The following is a 22,556-nucleotide window of genomic DNA, read 5'->3' as shown; positions in this document are numbered from 1 at the left end:
GTAGATGCTGATCAAACTGGACTTGGGTTTCCTTACTCTCTGCCTGTGGTCCCCTCGGCCGCATCTGTGGCATGAGGCTGGATTTCGTGTTGGACAGGCCAAAATGGGAATGGGGGAGCAGCTGGCTGGGTCTGTCCAGGTCATTGTGCAGGCCAGGCCTCAACCCTGCAGTAACTGCTTGGGCTTGGAGGACATTTACTGCCCAGTTGGTCTTTGGATTCTGACCAGCCTCACCCTCTTCTTCTCTTGTCGTAGGGGAGGAGAACCAGCCGGGCTGGCTGTGTCCAGACGAGGATAAGAAGAGCAAAGCTCCATTCTGGTGCCCCATCCTGGCCTGCTGCATCCCCGCCTTCTCCTCCCGGGCCCTCAGCTTGCAGGTGAGTGTGCAGACTTGCCGAGGTGACTGCGAAGGTAGCTGTGGTCACCCCTCGCCCAGGTTCTAGTTCCAGCTTCCTGACTTCTTATGGTTGGAGCTGGCTGAGCATTATTGGTGCTCCAGGAGTCAGCTTTCCCATCCAGAAAAGCGGGTAAACAATGTCTGGGGTCAAGTGAATGGAAGATTCCATTTTTTCAGATAATAAATAGCAGTGATCTCATCAGTTGATGGCTTGGCTCCAGCTCAGAAGGCAGGCTGGAGTTCACTGAGCTGGCTCTTTTCGCTGCTGCCAGGCCAGAGCCGCTTTGGCTCGGGGTGGTGGTGTGGGGTGGGGTGGCAGTGTGGGAGGTGGCAATCCTTATCACAGGACGCTCCTCAGCTCTTGGCCTTACCATTTGCTAAGCACCTTCTGTCCTTCCCTGGTGCTCTGCAACATTCTCTTGTTTTAATATCGATTAAAACAAGATATATATATATATATATTTTTTTTTAATTTGATTTGATTTTTTAAAATACCAAAAAACACCTAATAAATGCAAACATTCCTATTTTGAGCATTCCGTTCTACATATATAATCAGTAATTCACAATATCATCACATAGTTGCATATTCATCATCATGATCATTTCTTGGAACATTTGCATCTATTCAGAAAAAGAAATAAAATGAAAACAGAAAAAAAATCTATACATACCATACCCCTTACCCCCCTTTCATTGATCACCAGCATTTCAAACTAAATTTATTTTAACATTTGTTCCCTCTATTATTTATTTTTATTTCATATGTTCTACTCATCTGTTGACAAGGTAGGTAAAAGGAGCATCAGACACAAGGTTTTCACAATCACACAGTTACATTGTGAAAGCTACATCATTATACAATCATCTTCAAGAAACATGGCTACTGGAACACAGCTCTACATTTTCAGGCAGTTCCCTCCAGCCTCTCCACTACATCTTGACTAACAAGGTGATAATCTACTTAATGCATAAGAATAACCTCCAGGATAACCTCTCAACTCTGTTTGGAATCTCTCAGCCATTGGCACTTTGTCTCATTTCGCTCTTCCCCGTTTTGGTTGATAAGATTTTCTCAATCCATTGATGGTGAGTTTCAGCTCATTCTAGGGGATTTCTCAATCCCTTGATGCTGAGTCTCAGCTCATTCTAGGATTTCTGTCCCATGTTGCCAGGAAAGTCCACACCCCTGGGAGTCATGTCTCACGTAGACAGGGGGAGGATGGTGAGTTTGCTTGTTATGTAGACTTGAGAGAGAGGCCACATCTCTCTTGAGAGAGAGGCAATTGAGTAACAAAAGAGGTTCTCTTGGGGGTGACTCTTAGGCCTAATTTTAAGTAGGCTTGAGCTATCCTTTGTGGGGTTAAGTTTCATATGAACAAACCTCAAGATTGGGGGCTCAGCTTATTGCTTTGGTTGTCCCCACTGCTTGTGAGAATATCACTCTGGACAAACCAACAAAATCTAATGTCCTACTCAAGGTTCCATGTACTTATGGTGTTCAATTAGGCTGTCTACATAAGTTATATTAGGAAATGCGCTAGTCAAAATATAAATTTTGTACCAAATAAACATTTTTTGCTTAAGTCTCACACATTAGGTAAAATTTTAAAATATCAATTACCATCTATTTTCAGCACTCTGCAGTAATGACATTCCTTTGTTCTTCCTCATGCAAAAACATTTTTTAAATTTGTACGTTTAGTCATTATCATTATACACTCTAGGCATTCCTAGATTATACCATCTCAGTCTTTATCGTCTATCTTTCTTTCTGATTTCATTTGTGCCCCCAGCCTTCCTCCATCTATCATTCTCACATTCAGCTTCATTCAGTGGCAAACAACTCTTTTGAAGCTGTCTTTATGTCTGTTTCATAGATAAGGGAGCTCAGGCTCAGATGGGTGATACAGTTTTCTAAAAACAACACAGCTAATGAGGGATGGGCCTAAGGATTTCCATGCTCCTTTGCCTAATTGCAGTGTCTGTGGTCTTAAGCACTTGGATGTGCAGCCTGCACTGGCCGTTGATGGTGTCCTGGCTGAGCTCACACCTCCATGTCCCTCTGACCTAAGGTCATCTCAGCCCTGGGGAGAGGTGAGAAGAGACAGGATCTAGGCCCAGAGAAGTCAGCCCCAAGAGACATGCAGTTTGAGCTATAAATCGGGCTCTTAACATCTGAAAGAGCATACCCTTGACATGTGAGTTCATTCATTCCTTTGCCCACAGATTATTGTTGAGTACCTACTGTGCGCCAGTCCTGTGCCAATCACTGGGAATACAGTGGTGACCAAGATAGACAAGGTCCCTATTCTCATGTAGCTTTCAGTCTGGTTGAGAGAGGCAGGTTATAAGCCCACAAGCAGAAGTAACATAAAAGAGGCTGCGTGTTATAAAGAAAATAAATCAGTGCTGTAGCGGATACAGAGATGGAGAGCCGCATGGTTTGGGGTTCAGAGGAGGTGGCATTTGAATAATAGCTGCATGACGAGAAGGATCCAGCCCTGTGATCTACTCAGGGCGGAAGAATATTCGAAGTAGATGAACTAACACAAAGGCTATGATGGGAAGATCGGGTGAGCCTGTTTGAGGACAAACCAGGGAACCAGTGTGCTGTGGCTCGGTGAGTGGGGAGGAGGAGGTGGACGGCGAGGGCAGAGAGGAAGGCTGAGCTGGACCATGCCAGCCTCGCAGGCAGGCTAGAGTTTGGATTTAATTCTCAGACCAATGGAAAACCCTGGGTGGTTTCAAGCCTGAGACTGGCATGGCCTGGCTTATATTTTGGAAGCATCATTGGATCGTTCTAGCTGCTGTGGCAGAGTGAACTGTGGGCCAAAGCAGGGCAAGAAGGAGTACTGAGAGACCGCTTCAGAGCTCAGCACGAAGGTCCTGCTGCCATGTGGCGGGACTTAGCACTGCTGGAGGCCAGAGCTGGGGCTAGGGTGAGGCGCGTGAGGCACTCTTCTTGGGCACAAAATTTAAGCAGGCACCAAAAATCTCAATAATAAAGTGAAATAATTAAAAAAATAGATTTGTATTGAGATATCTTCACACACATACAGTCCATCCAAAATATGCAATCATTGACTCACAGTATCACACAGTTGTGTATTCATCACCATGATCATTTTTAGAACTTTTGCCTCACTCCAGAAAAAGAAATTAAAAGAAGGAAAGAAAACTCATGCATCCCCCTTTACCTCTCCCTCTCATTGACCGTTAGTATTGCAATCTACCCAATTTTTTTTTTACCCCTTCTCTCCCCATTATTTATTCATTTACTTATCTGTCCATACCCTGGATAGAAGGAAAATCAGACACAGGTTTTCACAATCACATGGTCGCTTTGTAAAAGCTATGTAATTATACCGTTGTCTTCAAGAATCAAATCTACTGGAATACAGTTCAGCAGTTTTGGGTACTTCCCTCTAGCCACTCCAATAGAACTAAAAACAGATATCTGTATAATGCGTAAGAATAACCTCCAGGATAACATCTCAGCTCTATTTGAAATCTCTGAGCCACTGACACTTTATTTTGTCTCATTTCTCTCTTCCCCTTTTGTTCAAGAAGGCTTTCTCAATCCTGTGATGCAAGTTCCCAGCTCAAACTGGGAATCCTGCCCCACGTTGCCAGGGGGATTTACACTCCTGGGAGTCATGTAGTGAGGAGGGCAATGAGTTCACCTGCTGAGTTAGCTTACAGAGAGAGAGAGGCCACATCTGAGCAACAAAAGAGGTTCTCTGGGGATAACTCTTAGGCATAATTTTGAGTACGTTTAGCCTATCCTTTGCAGGAACAAGTTTCATAGGCACAAACTCCAAGATTGAGGGCTCAGCCTGTTGATTTGGTTGTCCCCACTGTTTGTGAGAATATCAGAAATTCTTCAAATGGGGAATTTTAACATTTCCTCCTTTCTCTCCAGGCCCCCAAGGAGTATTTGCAAATACTTTTTTATTCTCTGCCTAAATTACTCTGGGATATATCAGGGCATCACACAAACCTGTACAAACCAAATAAGGTCTCACACCCTATTCTAGATTTCATGTGATTATGGTATTCAAATAAACTGACCATACAAGCTAAATTAGATAATGCACTACCAAAAATATAAATTTTGCACCAAATAAACATCTTTACCTTTGGTCTCTGTTCTAGTTTGCTGGCTGCTGGAATGCAATATACCAGAAATGGAATGGCTTTTAATAAGGGGAATTTAATGAGTTGCTAGTTTACAGTTCTGAGGCCGAGAAAATGTCCCAATTAAAACAAGTCTAAAGAAATGATCAATCAAAGGCATCCAGGGAAAGATACCTTGGTTCAAGAAGGCTGATGAAGTTCAGTGTTTCTCTCTCTCAAGTGAGAAGGCACATGGCGAACACAGTCAGGGCTTCTCTCTCAGCTGGAAGGGCACATGGTGAATACAGTGTCATCTGCTAGTTTTCTCTCCTGGCTTCCGGTTTCATGAAGCTCCCCGGGAGGCGTTTTCCTTCTTCATCTCCAAAGGTCACTGGCTGGTGGATTTTCTGCTTCCTGGTGCTGCAGCATTCTCTGCTCTTTCTGAGTCTCTCTGAATCTCTCATTCTCCAAAATGTTTCCTCTTTTATAGGACTTCAGAAACTAATCAAGACCCACTCAAATGGTTGGAGACATGTCATCCCTAATCCAGTTTAACAACCATTCTTAACTAAATCACATCAACCAGGGAGATGATTTCATTACAGTTTCAAATCTACAGTATTGAATAGGGATTATTCTACCTTATGAAAATGGGACTTCCATTAAAACATGGCTTTTCTTAGGGGGCACACTTCCTTTCAAACCAGCACAGTCTCACACAGAAGTTGAAGTTTTAAAATATGGATTATTATTCTTTACCCTGTATTCTGATTTACCTTAGTCCTATCCAGATCAGCTTCATTCATATCTCTAGTCGAAGTCTGGTCACTCATAAATAATATTTTAATTCAGTATTTTAAAAAAATGAAATTTGCAAACTATGGCCTGTGGTTTGGCCCATTTTTGTTTGTTTTTTGGTTACTAAAGGCCAGGATTAGGATGAGACAAGGGAGACGAGGGTGGTGTAAGTATAGAGTTGGGAGTTGTCTTTATTTAACATTGTAATATTTGTTCATCATGGACTTTTTTGCATTAGTTTTGATTTTTTTCAAAGTGCATTAAAATTTTATTTCTCTTAGCTCCTGAGTTTTTTAGTGAGCCCTTAAATTCTCCCTAGCCCTGGCCCTGGTAGAGGAAGTGGGGCGGGGGAGATGGGGTGTATTTGGGGTAGGACTGGCTAAGTTAGTAATGGCTGAGGTGAGGGCTGATGGCAAGGGAGCGGAAGGCTGCTCCAGGTTTGTAGCTGGACGTTGGGAGGGTGGTGTCATGACGAGTGCAGTGCTTCCCGTGCCACAGGCTGAGTCACGGGCCAGAGTCGAGTGCTGGGTCTGACTTGGCCATGACCAGCGCTCACTGAACAGTTGCCAGGCTGGCACTACAATGGAAGCAATGTGACTTGACAGTGTTCAGTCCTGACACGATGGGAACAAAGCCTTTCTACAAGGCGTCTGGGTGCCGGGAGTCCTCCCAGCCACGCTCAGAAACAGGGTGGTTGTCACCCCTCACAGTTGAGGACAATGAAGTTGGACCAGGAGCAGCAACTCATCCACGGTCAGCCCAGAAGCGTCCTGCTCCTTCCCACTCTCACTGGGGGCTTGGCTTGTGCATGCCCCCATTTTGGAACTCCCCACATGCTCAGAGTGGGGGCCAGGAGCCTGTTCACTTCCAGAAAGCTGGGGGGAGCCCGGTCTTTCTGGGGGCTCAGTCCTTATTCAGTGATTAATGGGGAGGCCTGTTGAGTCCTGCACACTCCTTTCCAGCCTGGCCCTGGAGAGGAGGCCAGAGCCCTTGGAATAGGGATTGTTCGCCCTGCCTGGAGCTTGTCTGGCCATAGTGGAGAAGGCTGACCGCTGGGGTGACTTGGGTGGTAGGGGATAGATCTTTCTTCTCCCAGGGCTTTCGGTCTCTTGGGAATTTGGACACAGGCTGAGCCCTGACAGGTCAAACCTGCTGCCTCCAAGTCCTCCCTGGAAGAAACCACCTGCCCAGGCAGGGGCCTCTGCCTCTTCACACATGGGGGCAAGAGCCAGAGACTTGTAGGCTAGAAGCATCCCTTAGTCCCATCTGGGTCCCTGCTGTTGGCTCCAGAATAGGCCCCGCATTAGTAGAGGGGCCTATGGGGAGTTGCAGCAGGTAATGGGCCTGCAGAGCCCCTGAGGGACCTTCCAGAAATGTGCTTCCCCATTTGTTGGGCCCCAGGACCCCACTACCCCTCTGCCAGTGTCTGCTGCCCACCTAAGGCAGATGTGCCCGTCAGCTCTACCCTGGCAGCAACTGAATTAGGGCCTGGAGTGCCCAGACCTCGTCCATTTACTGTGGGGCAGATGTGGGCTCGTGGGTCACTGCTTGGGCCTCCCCTCCTTCTAGTCCACCACTGTCACCCAGGCCATCCCACTTGCAGGCAACTCTGGGGCCCCAAGGGTGGCTTGGGGAGGGCCAGGGGCTGAGTCTGTTTCTCCCAGGAGGCTGAGAGGCCAGCATGCCTTCCCAGGTCAGTGGGCGAGGCTGTGTGTTGGTTCTTTCCCTCAGTGAAAACAAGGGCTCCAGGGGCTGAAGGAAGGAACATTTCCCTTCTTGGTGCTGATGCTGGCCAGCCTTGTTCCTGGCCCTTGCTTGGGCTGGACCCCACAGAGGCCTCAGACCATAGGGAATTGCTTGGGAGAGTGGAAGGAGCACTGCTCAGAGGCTGCCCCGCCATGGGATTCAATCCTGACTCTGCCAGGTCCCAGCCGTGTGAGTCAGAATCCTGTTTCAGTTCTCAGTGTCCCAGGCGTGTCTTCAGTGTGTAAAACCGGTGGCTGCGGTGCCTCCCAGACGGGTTATAATGAGCACTCAGTGATGGGGTTTGTGTCAGGTGATCAGCCTGTCATGAGGAGTGCACTCAGAGTCCAATGATGGAAGCAGATCTCTGAGTACATTTCTGTCTTCAGGAAGTGAAGGCCTCTGGGGTCTGTTTGGGAGGGTTTTGAGGCTTGTCTGCTAAGGTGCCAGAAGATTCTTCCTGGACTTCTGGCTCCATCCAAGTGGAGGCCTATCCCTGTTGGGGGACAATCGGTAGGCTTGGGAGGGCTCCATGCACACCCATGCTACTGAATGGACGGAGGTCCAGCCTAGAGACCCAGCTGGGGAGGGGGGTGGGCCACTGCCATATGAGCTGCCTCAAAATGGGAGCTGTGGCCTAGCCCTGCAGCGGGTCAGGCAGCGCTTGCTCGGGCCTCAGTACCCTTGCCCAGCAGCCTTGGTTGAGACCTACACTGACCCCCATTAGTTGAAACTGCGTTTTGTGGGGCACTTATCTCCCAACTCTGGGCCAGTTATCTCCCCTGTAATGGTCCCTCCATCATAGAGTTTTTGTGACGATTAAATGAGTTAATGAATACAAAGTGCTGGAACAGCCCCCAGGAAACTCTTGGTAAGTGTTAGCTACTGCTGAGTGCCCCACCCTGCCTGTCCCTTTAGCACCCACGACTGTCTTGATGAGAAGTATCAGAGTCCCCCCTTTATAGACAAGGAACCAGGTTTCTCGGGACGGCCACCCAGCTGGCAGCAGCAGAGCTGGAATTGGAGCCCAGGTTGGCTGCACCTGCAGCCTGCTTCCTCTCACCCACTGCGGGCCGCCCTCCTCTGCCCAGGAGCACCCTGGTTTCTGTGGGATCAGCTTCCTGCCTGAGCTGGACTTCTGGGCCCAGGGCCTTGCCTGTCAAAGGAGTTCTTTGAGTTTTTGTGATTGTCTTAAACCCAGGCTTTGTTGACTCCAGCTGACAACAGGGTTCACTGTGGTTGCCATGGAAACACCTGAGCCAGGACTGTGGTTTTCCCCACCTGCCTCTGTGAGTGAGGATAGGTACAACAGCCTAGCCAAAAGAGTTAAGCACAGCAGCTGGATGCAGCCCACCAGGAAGCAAAAAATGACAGGAACAGGGGTCTGAGGGTGCTCAGGAGGCCAGGTTTAGGGAAGCTGCTGGCAAGCGGGACCCCAGAGTGCAGAAGCTTCCAGCATGGCAGTTTGGCTTCTGGATAGAATTCATCGGAAGTAGAAAGACCACTGGGTCAAGAGTCAAAACTTTGCTACTATCTTGTTGTATGATCTTGAGCCAATCACATCCTCTCTCTGAGCTTCAAATTTGCTGACTGTTCTGTGAGTGGGATGGAGGAGACCTCTTTGGGCCACCTCCCCTGTGGCCATTAGAAATTTTACTAGAATATTCCAACAGGGCCAGGACCTGCCTGGTCTGTGCCATTTGCCCCAGCAGAGGGCAGTGCCTGCCTGGCAAAGGGTCTGGGGAGGGGGCTGCAATTCCTCCCTCTAGCCTCCTTCCAGCTTTCCCTACTCAGTGTCTTTCTCCTTCAGTCTAGCTGAGGTTCCAGCATTGCCCCGCCAGGCCATCTCATTGCAGTACTATGCTGGCCAGAGAGAGACTGGCGGGTCTAGCTCAGGAAACAGGCCTCAGAGAGGCCACCTAGCATGGAATTGGGGCAGCAGGTGCCGGGGAAGTACGCAGCCTGGGGCTCTCAGTGACATTGGGTTTGTCTGCATCTGGGCTGATTGCCAAAGAAGGCCATGACTCGTAGCCTTTGTTCTTGCCAGGCTCATCCTCACGAAGTTCTTGAGTTGGGGTGGGGCAGTACGAGAACCTCCAGGGTCTTTTCCCTCGTGCACCTTTGGAGGAATGCAGGAAAAAAAGGAAGGAGGCTGGGTTCCAGCCAGGCTCATCACTTACCTTCCCCGTGGCCTAGGGCCAGTCCTGGGCCTTCTGTGGACCTTGCAGCGTGGTAGGCATTAATGGTTGTCAACAAATCTTATCTGGAAGCTGTCCAGCTTGGAAGACCTGGGCTGGCACAGAGCATTGTTCAGGCACCTTCTAGCCAGAAGGTTCTGGGAGAGTGATGGTCAAACACCAGCATGTAGGAACTGCTTGGAGACCCTGCAAAATGTCACTTTACCAACCCCTGCCCTCAGGAATTCTCATTCATGGCCAGGACAGGGACCTAGGAATTATCCCATTCTCCACCCACCACCACCCTGACATCAAGTGGTTCTGCTGCAGATGGACAGGGACTGCTCTGGGGTGTCAGACATAGGTCCTGCTGCCCAATTTTGGCATCTCAGGCACCTTGACACTTAACTGTATGTGTGCTGTCTATCTCTGCAGCTTGGAGCCCTGGTCCACAGCCCGGTCAGCTGTCCTCTTCTGGGCTTTTCAGCAGTCAGCACCTCTCTTCCACAAGGCTACCTCTGGGTGAGTACCTCCGTGCCCAGCCAGGGGTTCAGGAAAGACGCAGAGAAGGTGGCACTTGGGGGAATTGCTGCTGGAGAAAGCCGCCTGCCTGCTGGCCCTACTTTCACCCTGCCCCTTTCTGTTCCTGCATCCAGCAAAGTATTCCTGGACTCTGGTACCAGGCACTGTGCTTGGAGTTGGGAGGTACAAGTGGGACAAGGCAGGCAAGGCCCTGCTCCCATGGAGCTCACCTTTGGGTGAGGAGGGAGGGACAAACAGAAAACCATAGAACAAATAAGTTAGCATGGGTGTTATGAAGGGAGTGACTAGAGAGCTTTGGAGAGAGCTGGCTGGTGGGGTCTTCACTCCAGGGTCAGGAGGCAGGGCTGTGACTGCCAGCCTCTTATAGCTTCCAGCTCACCTTTTTGCACTGTGGGTTCCTGGCAAAGTTTCTCTAGGTCCAAAAAGATGCCTTTGGTGAGACCAGAAGCACTTTTTAACTCAAGCCATTCTTTAACTCTTCCTGCTTATTCCCACCTCCAGTTGCTCAGTCAGGAAAACTCTGACTTACTCTTCATTGTTCAGCCCAAATATCCCTTCTGATGGTGATTTGTTCTTCACCATTTCCCCAGTCTCGAGTACATCGTGTATTATCCGCCCATCCGTCCACTTACCACCCACCCTTCCGTCTACCCATCTCCGTATCCATCACCCACTCCTCTGTCTATCCATGCTTCTTTCCATATACCGCCTTCCTTCTTTCCTTCCTTTCACCCACTCCTCTGTCCACCCACCCACCCACTCCTTGTCTATCCATTCTTCCATCTACCCATTCACCTTTCTATATTTCCTCCTTCCCTCCCTCCTTTCCTTCTCTCCCTCCTTTCTTTTTCACTTCTTTCCTTCCACCCATCCATTCATCCGTCTAACAAGCATATATTGAGTGCCTACCATGGGCTAGACTTAGGAATAAAACAGCAAACAAGACTGACAAAGCTGTGTTAAAGAAATAGAGGAGCTGTTCACTATTTATTTGTTGAATCTCACCCTAAAGACAAGGACATAGAGAGCTGACTATCTCATCCGTCTTAGCTCCTTACCTGATTTCCTTGGGGTCCTGTGGCTGATTTGTTGCCATGGCAACTGGGGACAAGTGACCTTCAGACACTGCAGGATGTGGGTGGGCAGGGAAAGGGGCGCCCCTCCCGGCATCTCACCCCAGGGGCAAGTAGAAGTTTGGGATGGGGTCACTGGGAAGGCAGGGGCTAAGCACCACTTCTGCTCCCAGGGGTTCCCTGATGGCCTTCTGATCTCTGCTCCCAGGTTGGGGGCGGGCAGGAGGGCTCAGGGGGCCAAGTGGAGATCTTCTCCCTGAACCGGCCTTCGCCCCGCATCGTCAAGTCCTTCCCCCTGGCGGCCCCTGTGCTCTGCATGGAGTACATTCCAGAGCCGGAGGAGGAGGACGAGAGCGCAGATGAGAGCCGGACAGCTGCTGACCCCGCGGCCACCATGCATCCAACCATCTGCCTTGGGCTCCAGGATGGCAGGTGAGGGGCCTGGGGAGGAGAGGCTGAGGTGGGAGGTCCCTCTTGCTTTTGTTCCCTGCTTGCCTCCCACCAGCATTCTCTGGCCCTGGTTGGGTATCTCTAGGAAGGTAGGGACCAGAGCTGCCAAAGGTCAGGATGCTTGCACTTTAACCCAGGCCGTGCAGGGGCTGCTTGGAGCAAAGGTAGCCCCCTCCCCAGGTGGTGTGGCTCACCAGGGATGGGGCTTGTTTTGGTGTCAGTGGCTTTGGGCTTGAATCTTGGCTCATCAGTTCCTCACTGTGGGTCTTTGGCCACAGCCCTGAACCCTCTGAGCCTCAGTTTATCATCTGTAAAGTGGGGATTCTAATCCTACCACGCAGGGTGGCTGTGAGAGCTGCCTGAGCCTCTGTACATGCAAGCTCTCCAGCCCACGGTTTTCTCTTACCTGCGGCCTCAGTTCCCCTCTCTGAGAGTGAGATCACCGCAGATGGGGGGTGGGAGCGTCCCGCTGTAACATGCCTGGAGCTGGCACGTCCACAAAATACTCGCAGGAAGGCGGACTACAGCCAGAGCTTTAGCCTGCCCGGATCCATAGATATCTACTATGTGAGTGGGAGTGACTCTTCATGCTGGGAAACTGGGAGGGGGTGGATGATTCATGGAGAACCTTGGGTCGTGTCCTCCCAGCATCTTCTGCCCTGGGGTGGACAGGGGAGGGAGGACGTGTTTCCTGAGCCCCTACTGTGTGCTGCTTACAGTGCCAGGAGGCTCAGGGCAGCCCCACTGTGGGGTGGGGGGGAGGCTGTGGTCCCCATTTCCACATGAGGAAGCAAAGGAGTGGTAGAAGGCTGTCATCCCACATAACCAACCTGAGGTCAGGCCCCGGGCTAGGAGGAGCCTGGGAGACACTTTAAAAAAAAAAAGTAAATAATTTTAAAGTACACACATCTTTGACTTTTTATTACATTTACAATGTTGTGCAAACATCACCACTGTCTAATTCCAGAACATTTTCATCACCCCAAAGGAAACCCTGGACCCATGGGGCAGTTACTGCCCCCTGCCCCCTCCCCTCACCACTGGTAACTACGAGTCTGCCTTCTGTCTGTATGGAGTTGCCTATTCTGGACTTTTCCTACCAGTGGAGTCACACAATGTGTGACCTTTTGTGACTGGTTTCTTTCACTCAGCAGAGTTTTTCTGAGATTTGTCCCGCTGTAGCATGTATCAGAACTTCATTCCTTTTCATGGCCAAATACTATTCCATTGTGTGAATACATTACAGTTTGTGTTTTGGGAACTCATTCACTGATGGGCAGTTGGGCCACTTCCAGTGTTGGTGAAAATGGGCTCTGCTGCTGGAACACTTGTGTGCCAGGCTCCATTGGCAGGGATGCCCAGTGCCCTGCCAAGACTGTCTGCCACATCTCCTTTTCTCTGCACAACAACCCAGTGAGGGAGGCAGCATTGCCCCACTTTACAGAGGGAACTGGGGCTCAAAGGCCCAAGGTCCATCAGCTGGGAGGCAGCATGTCTTTATTTGAACTTGTGACTAGGTGGCTTTAAGCACAGTTCTCTGAAACTATACTGACCTGCCTTCTCTCTCCATCCTGCATGTGACAGAGGCCTGGTGGCACTGCCCTCTAAGTACCACCCACATAAAATTCTGAGCTCCTGAAGGTCACACAGGAGGCCTGACTGAGCTGGGGGCAGGGGAGGGCAGCGAGCCATGGGCTCGCTCTTGGGAGGGCTGCGAGCCGTGGGCAGGGGGCCCAGTGAGTCATGGCTGGCCTGCCCTCTCCTGCAGCATCCTGGTTTATGGCAGTGTGGACACAGGCACTCAATGCCTAGCAGCCTGCAGGAGCCCTGGCCTGCAGCCTGTCCTCTGCCTGCGGCACAGCCCCTCCCACCTGTTTGCCGGCCTGCAGGACGGGACCCTCGCCGCCTACCCTCGGACCAGCGGTGAGAATGGGGGCCGGGTGTGGGAGTGGGGCAGCCCTGGGCACTGACGTGTGCCAGATGGTGCACCCAGAGCAGTTGTGGGAGGCAGGCCACAGAGGCGGCTCAGAAACAAGTCAGGGAATCTCCACGCGGGAAGGGCTTGGAGCTCCCCGAGGCCTGATCAGACCCCCTTTAGGGGAATCTCTTTGAGAACAGGGCATGCCCTTCTGCTCAAGCAGCTCCACTGGCAGGAGACTGTAGTGGATCAGAGCAGGGGCTCTGGTCCTAGAGGCCTGATGATGCTGTGCCTGCAGGTAAGCAGCTTCTCCTCTTTGCACCCTTGTCCCCTTGGCTGTGAAATGGGGACAGTGGCAGCACCTGCTGCTTCTAGGTACTGCTGGGCGGAACCACCCAGTGAAGGCAGGGAAGCCTGGTGCCTGGCAGGCAGTGAGTCTCAGTGGAGGTGAGCATTTCAACCTCTGCTGTTTTATTGAGCTCTCAATGGCACAAATTTTGACGTCTGCAGGACAGGGGTGGGCAGGGTTGGAGCTTCTGTGGTCCAGGCACGGGTTCCAGTGATTACTGTGTTTCCATAATCTTGTTTAATTCATAATACAGCCCTTGAGAATTGCCTCTGCTTCCCAGACAGTGACCTGCAGCTAAGGGGGTGACTTGGTTGTGTGCAGCCTCGTGGCCTGCTGTGGTCCCCGTCCCTTTGTGGCTGAGTCGAGTGTAGCTACCACGCAGTCCCCGCAGAAAGGGATGTCGAATCTGTTACCCTGTGGCTGATGGTTGTGGATTTTTCCTTCCCTTTTCCCTCCGATGCAGCTCTAATTGCTGTGTCATCACAGCCTGTTGCAGGGTTATAAACGGATATTTGTACTGAGCTGTATTTTTTTTTGCCACTTGGCACTGTGTTGGTATTTTTAATTAGCTTTTGATAAGGCATTTATAGTTTTTAATTAAAGGGGGAAGAGAGAGGGGAAAAAAAAAAGCCCTTTCACCATCACCGCAAGCGTACATGTGAATGTAAATATGGTTCAGACCTGCGGAGAGTTGGATAAGGGGCACTCAAGGGACCACCCACCCTCTGGTTCCCACCAAATTCTGTGAGTCCTGCCATGCCTACACTCCCAGCCCTCCCAGATCCCAGTTTGGGTTGCTTTGTCCCTTTCCCTCTTGATTACTGACTTTGGGTCCTTGGGACCGGGAGGTGAGGTGTTTCGGGTCTAACTGCTGTGTTCACCTGGGGTGGGAGTCTGGTAGCTGTCAGAGCCAGAAGAGCCACTGGAGACCTTTGAACGCTACATCCCATTTTCTGGATGGGAAGGGACAGCCCGAGTATCCTGCCTTCCAGGCTAGAGCCCTTCCCAGATGTGAGGGGGCTTTGGCTTCTCCAAGTGAAACTGGAAGCCGTGTGGCTGCAAGAGAAGGTCGTGATGCTCCACCAGCTTTCTCGCCTTGCTAACATTTGCTGAGCACCTACCATGCACCACGGATACGTGGTGAGCAGCATGACATGGGCCCTGCCCTTGCAGACGTTATAGTCCACAGGAGACAGAATTAGTCAGGTAGGCAAGCAGGTGGGCATAAGAGTAGAATGAGGGTTACTAAGGAAGGACGAGGTGTCAAGTGAGTGTCTGACCCGCCAGGCTCGGGCTGGATGGTCCTCGAAGTCTTCTGCAAGGAACAGGATCCTTAAGCTAACACCCAAAGAAGGAAAAGTGTCCAGGGAAGTGAAGAATTGGGAAAATGATGTTCTTGGCAGAGGGAACAGTATATGCAAAGTCCAGGAGGCAGGAGGTGGTTGGCCTGTGGGGGAACCAAAAAAGGAGGCTGTTGTGCTGGTCAGTAGCCAGGGGGAGCCTGGAGGGAGCAGACAGGGCTGGACTGTGTGGGCCTTGGACTTGTCCGGAAGCAATGAGAAGCAGAGGAAAGCATTAAGCAGGCTGGCTGAGCACTGAGCCCCTCTGAAGGAGGTTGCGCTCTCCTCTCCTGATGCACCTTCTGGGCCTTCGGCTCAATTCAGCCCAAGAGACGTGTGGGTGAGGTCTTGCCTCACCTGGCACCCTCCGGAGGTAGCCTGCACAGAAAGGGGGGCTCTCGGTATCTGCTGCACAGTGTCGGGATATGGGATTCCTTCCCATCGCTTCTTCCTGGGTTCTGGAATCATCAGCCTTGCCCATGACCCAGTTTTGAGGCTGGCATCAGCCTCGCTCCTCCAGACTCACTGAGGCCTTGGATACCCCTTAGATGTCCTGCCCCCTCCCAGCAGGCAGCGCTGGAACTGGGTGCTGCCCTTGAGCACGTCTCCCCAACGCAGGACCCGTCTCTGGTGTTCCCCTTATCCTCAGCTTGGAGAGGGTATTAGGTGAGGTATTTGTAGATGTTCTTGGTAATGGGCTCACTGTCCTGCCTGGATTTAGCCAAGGCTGATACCAGATGAAATTGGCATTCCTGGCCACACATTAGATCATTGCAAAAGAGGAAGACCAGAAATTTTAAGCAAAACAGGCAGATACTAACTTGGGGACTTACCTTAGTTCTCGAGTCACAGATCTGGAAGGGCCTTGGAGTCCAATCCCCAGCTGACAGTCAGGGAAACTGAGGCCAAGAACATATGGTCATGGCAGTCAATCTGCGGCTCCCAAAAGTGTCTGCTTACCTGCGTTCGTTCACTCGTTCATTCCTTCATTTACTCATTTAACTGTACGAATGAGCTAACTTTCGTTCATGTATTGTATGGTATGCCCAGGCAGTGCCAGCCACAGAGCAGACTGCTGTGGGCCAGAGATGGGCCAGGTGACCAGTCCCTGCTCTGTGCGCTGAGTCCTGTGTCTGAACAGAGCTAGCTGGATCCCCTCCTCCATCCCCCGACTCCGAGCAGCAAAGGAACATTATCAGGCTTTGGGAATGGGGTCTTGACTGGCCTCTGGGCTCACGGGCCACGGCCACCCTCTTGGAGAGGCAGATGATGGAGTGGTTGAAGGGTGTTCTGCAGGGTAGGCTTCTGGGACTGAGTCCTGACTTTGAGAGATTGAGCCTGTGGCTTTGCCTCTCTGAGCCTCAGTTTCCTTACCTATGAAATAGGGATGAAGTCAGCCTCAGGCCACAGAACGGCTGCAAAGGTTAAGTGCACGAATTCACACAAGTGCTTAAACAGAGCCTGGGAGATAGGGACTCGTGCTCGTTACTCAGTTACCAGTGTCACCACCACCACTTACTAAGATGACTTCCCGGGCAGGGGCCATCTCTGGGCCCCTCTCAGCCTGATGACTTTCACTTGAGACCCTGCCCTCTGGTTGTGGCTGGTTTCCCCCTGTGGGCCAAGGGAGGAACTCTCGCCTCCTGAAGGTACCTTTGAGGAGAGAGGGCCTTCGCTGCCGGCCCAGGCGAATGGGCCATCTTGCAGGGAGCAGGTGTGGGTGTGTGAGCGCGTGCGTGTGTTCCAGGACAGGTGTGTGCTTCCCCAGAGCCACTGCAGGGCAAGCGGGGGCGTGGAAGTGATGAGGCCCCCACCAGGCAGGGGAGGCTCCAGCCCCGCCCAGGGCACGGGGCTGTTGCATCTGTAAATCTTAGGATAGGGCGTGGGAGGGCTGGGAAGAACCTAGAGGAAGAAGTTCTGTCCCCCGGTGCAGGTGAGAAGGGGGAGCTCTTGTTCAGGACCCCCCGGGGCACAGGGATCCCTGACTCTGGTCCACTGTACCTTTTGATATAGCAGCAGTCTTATAAAGTTTATCACAGTGTATCATTCCCTTCTGGAGTGAGGACTTCTCTGAGGATTTTGCGAGACTCCCAGCAAGTGGAGGAGGGGTGGTTAGTGTACACGCAATCCTCGGAGGTAGCCGACACAAGCCCCCGCCCCAGGCAGCCAATGTGACACTTGGTGCCAGAAAGGGGCAGAGGAGATGGTGCAGGGGCTCCGGTGGCCATCACTCCTGTGCCCATGGGCAGAGCCCCCATTTCCCAGTGTTTAGTGTGTGGTCCCGTCATCTCTTAGCTGTTTCCACTCTGGGAGGGGTCCCAGCCCCACCTTAGCTGTGGCCACAGGAGCTGTGGCTTCTGGCCACAAAGCACTACTCATCTGTGGCCACTGGAGGGCGCCCAAAGCCTGACATTTTCCTGACTGGTGTCCTGCTGGGAGCCAGCATCCTTTGCGGAGGCCTGGCCACCTCCTGGTCACTTATCCCTCTCGGCCCCCAGTCCCAGCCCCAGAGCCCCTTTTTCCTGGACTCTGAGAGGGCAGCAGGGGATGGAAAGGAGGCTTGAACTAGAGGCAGAGCCGAGTTTGAGTCCCACTTTGTTGGTCCCGCTTTGGGTGGCTATGTACAAGTTTTCAACTCCCTGGGTCTCCGTTGTCACACTTGTCAAGTGGAGTTGACGCCCGCTTGCTTCTGCAGGCCGACGTGGCAGATGACCTCAAGCAAGAACTGGTGAGCACCAAATACTTCCAGCTGTGTGACGTGGACAAATTCTCTAACCTCTCTGTGTCTCGGTTTTCTCGCTGTAAGAACAGTAGTCACTGCCCAGGCTTGTTGGGAGTTAAGGAAATAGAAAAGGAGTGTTTGTCACCAGCCTCTGCTATATGGCAACAGCTGTCAGTTCTCCCTACCTGCGCCAGCACTGTGCTAAGTGTTCTGCAGTATTGCGTTTCATCTCTGCAACTTCTGGAGATGTGCACACTGGTCAGCATGCCCATTTTACGGATGAGGAATCTGAGGCTCAAAGAGGTGGGGTCGCTGCCCTTGTTCATGCGGAAGTTCAGGAGCCACAGCCAGGACCCTGGCCCAGCCTGCTTCCCATGTGCTCATGTTTGTGGGCTGAAAAGAGACCCTGTACGTTTTGGAAAGGAGACTCCTTATTAGCAGAGCTGGGAGCCTGCCAATTTCGAGCAAGGTAGAAAGGGGAGAGAGCAACAGGTGGGGGAGGGGAGGGAGAGAGGGAAAGCTGGGACCAAGTCTGGCCTGGGGAAGGGGCCAAGCTGGACTGTCCTCTGTGGGCTCCTCCACCCCGCGCCCCGGGCGGCAACTTTGGTCGTCTACACTGGTGGCTTCTCTAGCTCTAGGGACAGCTGTGCCCCATCATGCCACCCCATCCATGTACCTGGCCCAAAAGTTGGTTCAGGGAGGGAGGGTCTGGGCTGGGGCTGCTGAGCCCTTCCTACAGGGACCCAGTGGAGGCTGGTGATGGGCATGACAGGGAGCTGACAAGCTGGTGACCGGCCCTCCATCCTGCCTCCCAAGTTCCACCGCCTCCGCCATGTCTCTGGGGTGTGGCAAGCCTAGGCTGCCCTGGCTTTCTCCGCTACCCCCTTTCCCACCTGGCACCCTGGCAAGGCAGGGCAACCACTGGGATTTTGTGGGGCATTGGGCGTGATGTCAGAGGAAAATTGGTTTTGATGACTATGGCTTGGAAAAACACGGAGAATGGTTCTTGGAGGAGCCGAGCATCTCGGGTGTGGGGAGGGAGAACGTTTTCAGTGCCTGGTCAGGTCCCTTGGCCTGTCCATCTCCTAGGATGGTGGAATGGGATTGATTGCCTCCCACAACTTGCTCCTTTCTGTCCTGGTGGCGGTGGCATCTCTGGAGGAGAAGATCTTGAAGTAGGTGGGAAGGCAAGATTCAGTCTAGATAAGCAAGCTACAGTGTCAGAAAAGCCCTCAGAGACAACCTTGTCACCACCACCTTGTACCCATTTTATAGAAGGGGAAACCGAGGCCTTGAGAAGGAGAGAGGTTTGCTAGCAGAACCTGGGCAGACCCCAGTGTCTCTTGAATCTTAGTCCAGGACTATATCCTGCTGCTTCCTTAGCCTGGCCTTGCCTTGCATGGGTATTGCCTCTTCTGAGAAGGCTCCTTGGATTTCCCCTGCACAGTGCTTAGTCCTTTCAGCTACAGCAGTTCTCAAGGCCCCATTTGCACACTGGCCATTTGTATGTGGCACCTTATTACCCTGTTGATTTCTCCTACCTTTGGGGATTTCCTTGGGGCAGAACCCACATCATATTTGTTTCTCTCTTCAGCACCCAGCACATGGCCTGGAATAGAGTAGGTGCTTACTAAATAGGGAGTGAGTGAGAGAGAGAGAGAGAGAGAGGGAGGGGAAGAGGGAGAGAGAAGGAAGGGAAGAAAGGATGAATGAATGAACTGGGGACCAGTCCCCAAGGGGGTAGAACGTAAATGGTGGGAGCTGGAGGCAGATGGAACAGCCCCCTCCACCCATCCAGCTGGAAGATGGGAGATGGGCCATGGGAGGGGGCAAGTGGGTGCTGCTGAGCCCGGCTGGACCCTCCACTGCTGGGTTGGGACCCTGCCGGTTCCAAGGGTGAGAGGAGCCCGGGCCCCTGACCCTCATGCCGCCCCCTTCCATCCTGAACTGCATCCCCCTTCTCTCTCTCCAGGAGGCGTCCCATGGGACTTGGAGCGCCCTCCTGTGTGCCTGACCGTGGGGCCAGGGCCTGTCCGCACCCTGCTGAGCCTGGAGGACGCTGTGTGGGCCAGCTGTGGGCCCCGGGTCACCGTCCTGGATGCCACCACTCTGCAGACTCAGGTACTGGCTGGCCTCGTGGCTCTTGGCTCTAGCCTGTGGGGCCATCTGTCTGGACACCCTTGCAGACCCTTCTTGGCAGGAGCTGCGCCTCAGGGATTGATCCAGCCAGGGTCTATTGGGAAGCAGAGGGGGCCCAAGAGCCCTTCTGGACCCTGCCCATTGCCCCACCTTGCTGGGCCTCCCAGCCCTTGACAAGCAGTCCAGGGCTGCAGAAGGGGAAGGGTCTCGGATCACTCTGGGCTGTGACCTGGACCCTGAGGTATATCTGTCGCTGTCTATGGGGTGGCACTGGGGAAGGAGCTCCCTGTTCTCAGACTCGTACCCACAGAGCCCAGCTGTGCCACAGGTGCGGCCAGTGTGGACATAGCTGTCCCAGAGGCTGGCGCAGTGAGCAGCGCATCCTGCCCTGCCCCGTAGGGGGCGCTGCCCCTGTCTCTGGTGGGCGCCTCCTTTCTGGCCCGGCATGGACCCAGGCCCGCCGTCAGGCACTACCTCTGGGCTCAGCACCTTCCAGGGTCCGCTCTGGGGCTGGCGTGCGAGCTGGGAGCCACTCCCTGAGTGGCATTCTCACGATGTTGGCTGTCAGCTGATTTGTTTGGCTTAGAGATTTAGAATGAGCTGCTGCCAGGTTCAGAGCGGGCTTCAGTCTAGATCTTGGTCCCAGCAGAGAGGCCCCAGGCGTGCCCACGAGCGAGGAAGCCCTCTTGGTCTGCTACTTGGTTCGCCTTTTGTTGCACAGCTACAAACAGACTACTTCTCAGTTAGCCAGGCCGCCCCCCACGAGGCATTCTAGAGTTGGGAAATCATAGGGGGTCTGAGCTGGGTCCGAGCTGGGTGGGTAAGACACGAAACCCACGGTGCCGCTCCCAGGCTTGCAGCCAGCGCTCTGCCCTGCCTGCCGTTGGTTTGTGGAAGCTGCTGCCGTCTCTGGGAATGAGCACACCTGCCTCTGGTGTTCCCTCTGCCGCTCGCCCCTGGGTGCCTCGGTGCTGGCTCCCTTTCGTGAACATTGGTTTTCCCTTGTCCCTCCCCTGCAGTCCTTTCATTCGCTGAGATAAAGTCACAGTGCCTGGCCGGGGCCAGTGCTGGGAAAACCTGACCCCGGCTCTGCCTGGCTTCTCTGAGGCTCTGCGCAGCACCCATGTGGGTGTGGGAAGGGGAGGTACAGCCTGGCACTGGCGACCTCAGCCTGTGGGTCGAGAGGTGGTACAGAGTGTAAAAAAGGTTCGAGTTTTGAGCTGTAATCGTCTTTCATAGGGATGAGGGTTGGGGCTCTTTGTGCCTCTGGGCTGTTCCTGGGGTGCCGCCTGCAGGGGCTGCTTGAGCGGTACTCACCCTGAGCCTGGGAGATGGCGCTGAGGCTGCCCAGAGCTTTGTCTCACTGGGCCAGGTGGGATAGGCTCTGGGGCAAGGCAGGTGAGGTGCTAACAGGAGCGGGAACTGCTGCCCCAGGGCTGCCAACTCTCTGATCCTGTGTGTGGAGCTGAGTGGGGAGGGCAACCCCAAACCGATGCAGCCACAGACACCCTTCCTCAGCTCCTGGTTCCCTTTGGGGGCTTCTCTACTACCCCCTACCCTGGGACTGCCCACCCCCTGCCTGCCCCCTCCAAGGGCCTCCCACCTCCTCAGCCCTCCAAGAGGAAGCCAAGCAAGCTTTTCCTGGGTCTTTGGGGTCCCGTGACAAACAGCAGATGCTTTGTCCTTGACGCCTTTGCCTGCTCTTCCTGTGGTCCTGGCCCCTGAGCCTCCTGGCATTGTCCCTTCTGAGCTTTCTCAGCTACTGTCACCTGGCACAAGTCTGACGCAGCCCTGAGAGGAAAATGGGGTGAATAGATGCACCCAGCCATTAGCCCTGTGCACCGAGTGCCCGAGTTAGAGCAAGTAGGAAGGGAGACTCAGCCCCTGCTGGTGTGGGGCCTCCAGGCTAATGGGGAGACACAGCCCCATCCCTGGGGACCTCCAGTCTAATGGGGGAGACACAGCCCCATCCTTGGGGACCGCCAGTCTAATGGGGGCCTGAGGGTGTGGGGCTGGGGGCCCAACATGGAGAACCTGGAGGCCCAGGGGCGTGGCCAGACTGTCCAGAGGGGAAGAGTCCTCAGGGCTGCCCCCGCCCAGTCTACCACCGATGGGTCCCCCCTACCCTGCCCCTGCCTGGCTGCGTGGCCGCGGACCAGTCCTCTGGCTTCCCTGGGCCTCAGGAGATAGGACAGGTTGATGCTGCGCCTTGCAGCAGGACCGAGGGGCTCCACGGGGGCGTTTGTGGGAAGGGGCTGCTCCACCCCGGGCCTGGTGGGCAGCAGCTGGGCCATGAGCACTTGTTACCGTGACTCCTAGCTGCTCCCAGTGAGGCTTATTTGCAAAGTCAAGCTCCTCGTGTAGAGTCGGTGTGGCCAGTGGGCATGGGCCCTCCTGTCGCCTCCCTCCCTCTCTGCTGGAAGGAAGGCCTCCTCTTTCCCACACCCATCCTTGGAGTGGGAAAGGCAGATGGGAAAAGGAAGGATGGGGCTGTTGGGCCCTACCCAGCTCTCATTTGTTTTTTCCCTCGCCTGCTGCCCTGTGGTCCTGCCTAGCCTTGCCCCTTACCTTCGCTCTGGCCCAGCCATCCGGGAGGCCGGAGTGGCCACCAGGCTGCGGTGACTCCAGATTAATTCTGGACCAACCGATGTTAAAGAGGATCAGTATGGCCTCTCACCTGCCCTGCGCACTGGGGAGGTTGCCAGGGGGCCCAACCTGGGGGAGGCGGCAGGAGGAGGGGTGGGAGGGAGGTTCCCGCAGTGCAGCAGGGGATGCGCGGCAAGCACAC

The 22,556-nt window shown here is 53.3% G+C and overlaps 1 protein-coding gene across 18 annotated transcripts in view; it reads left to right on the top strand.

Annotated features, from left to right (window-relative positions):
• ARHGEF10L (Rho guanine nucleotide exchange factor 10 like) overlaps positions 1–22,556 on the top strand; it is a 234,397-nt gene that overhangs the window by 191,641 nt on the left and 20,200 nt on the right. For 17 of the 18 annotated variants that reach the window (XM_077151086.1, XM_077151090.1, XM_077151087.1 and 14 more), the window contains 5 exons: positions 256–377; positions 9,670–9,756; positions 11,059–11,282; positions 13,069–13,223; positions 19,602–19,750. In XM_077151086.1, the coding sequence (XP_077007201.1) occupies positions 256–377; positions 9,670–9,756; positions 11,059–11,282; positions 13,069–13,223; positions 19,602–19,750 (737 nt within the window). The remainder of the gene's footprint in view (positions 1–255; positions 378–9,669; positions 9,757–11,058; positions 11,283–13,068; positions 13,224–19,601; positions 19,751–22,556) is intronic. The other variant, XM_077151094.1, reaches the window with a different exon arrangement.

The sequence above is a fragment of the Tamandua tetradactyla genome, chromosome 2 (assembly GCF_023851605.1).
Source record: "Tamandua tetradactyla isolate mTamTet1 chromosome 2, mTamTet1.pri, whole genome shotgun sequence".
Taxonomy (NCBI): domain Eukaryota; kingdom Metazoa; phylum Chordata; class Mammalia; order Pilosa; family Myrmecophagidae; genus Tamandua; species Tamandua tetradactyla.
The sequence above is the reverse complement of the archived record's forward strand: the minus strand, read 5'-3'. Positions and strand labels throughout refer to the sequence as shown.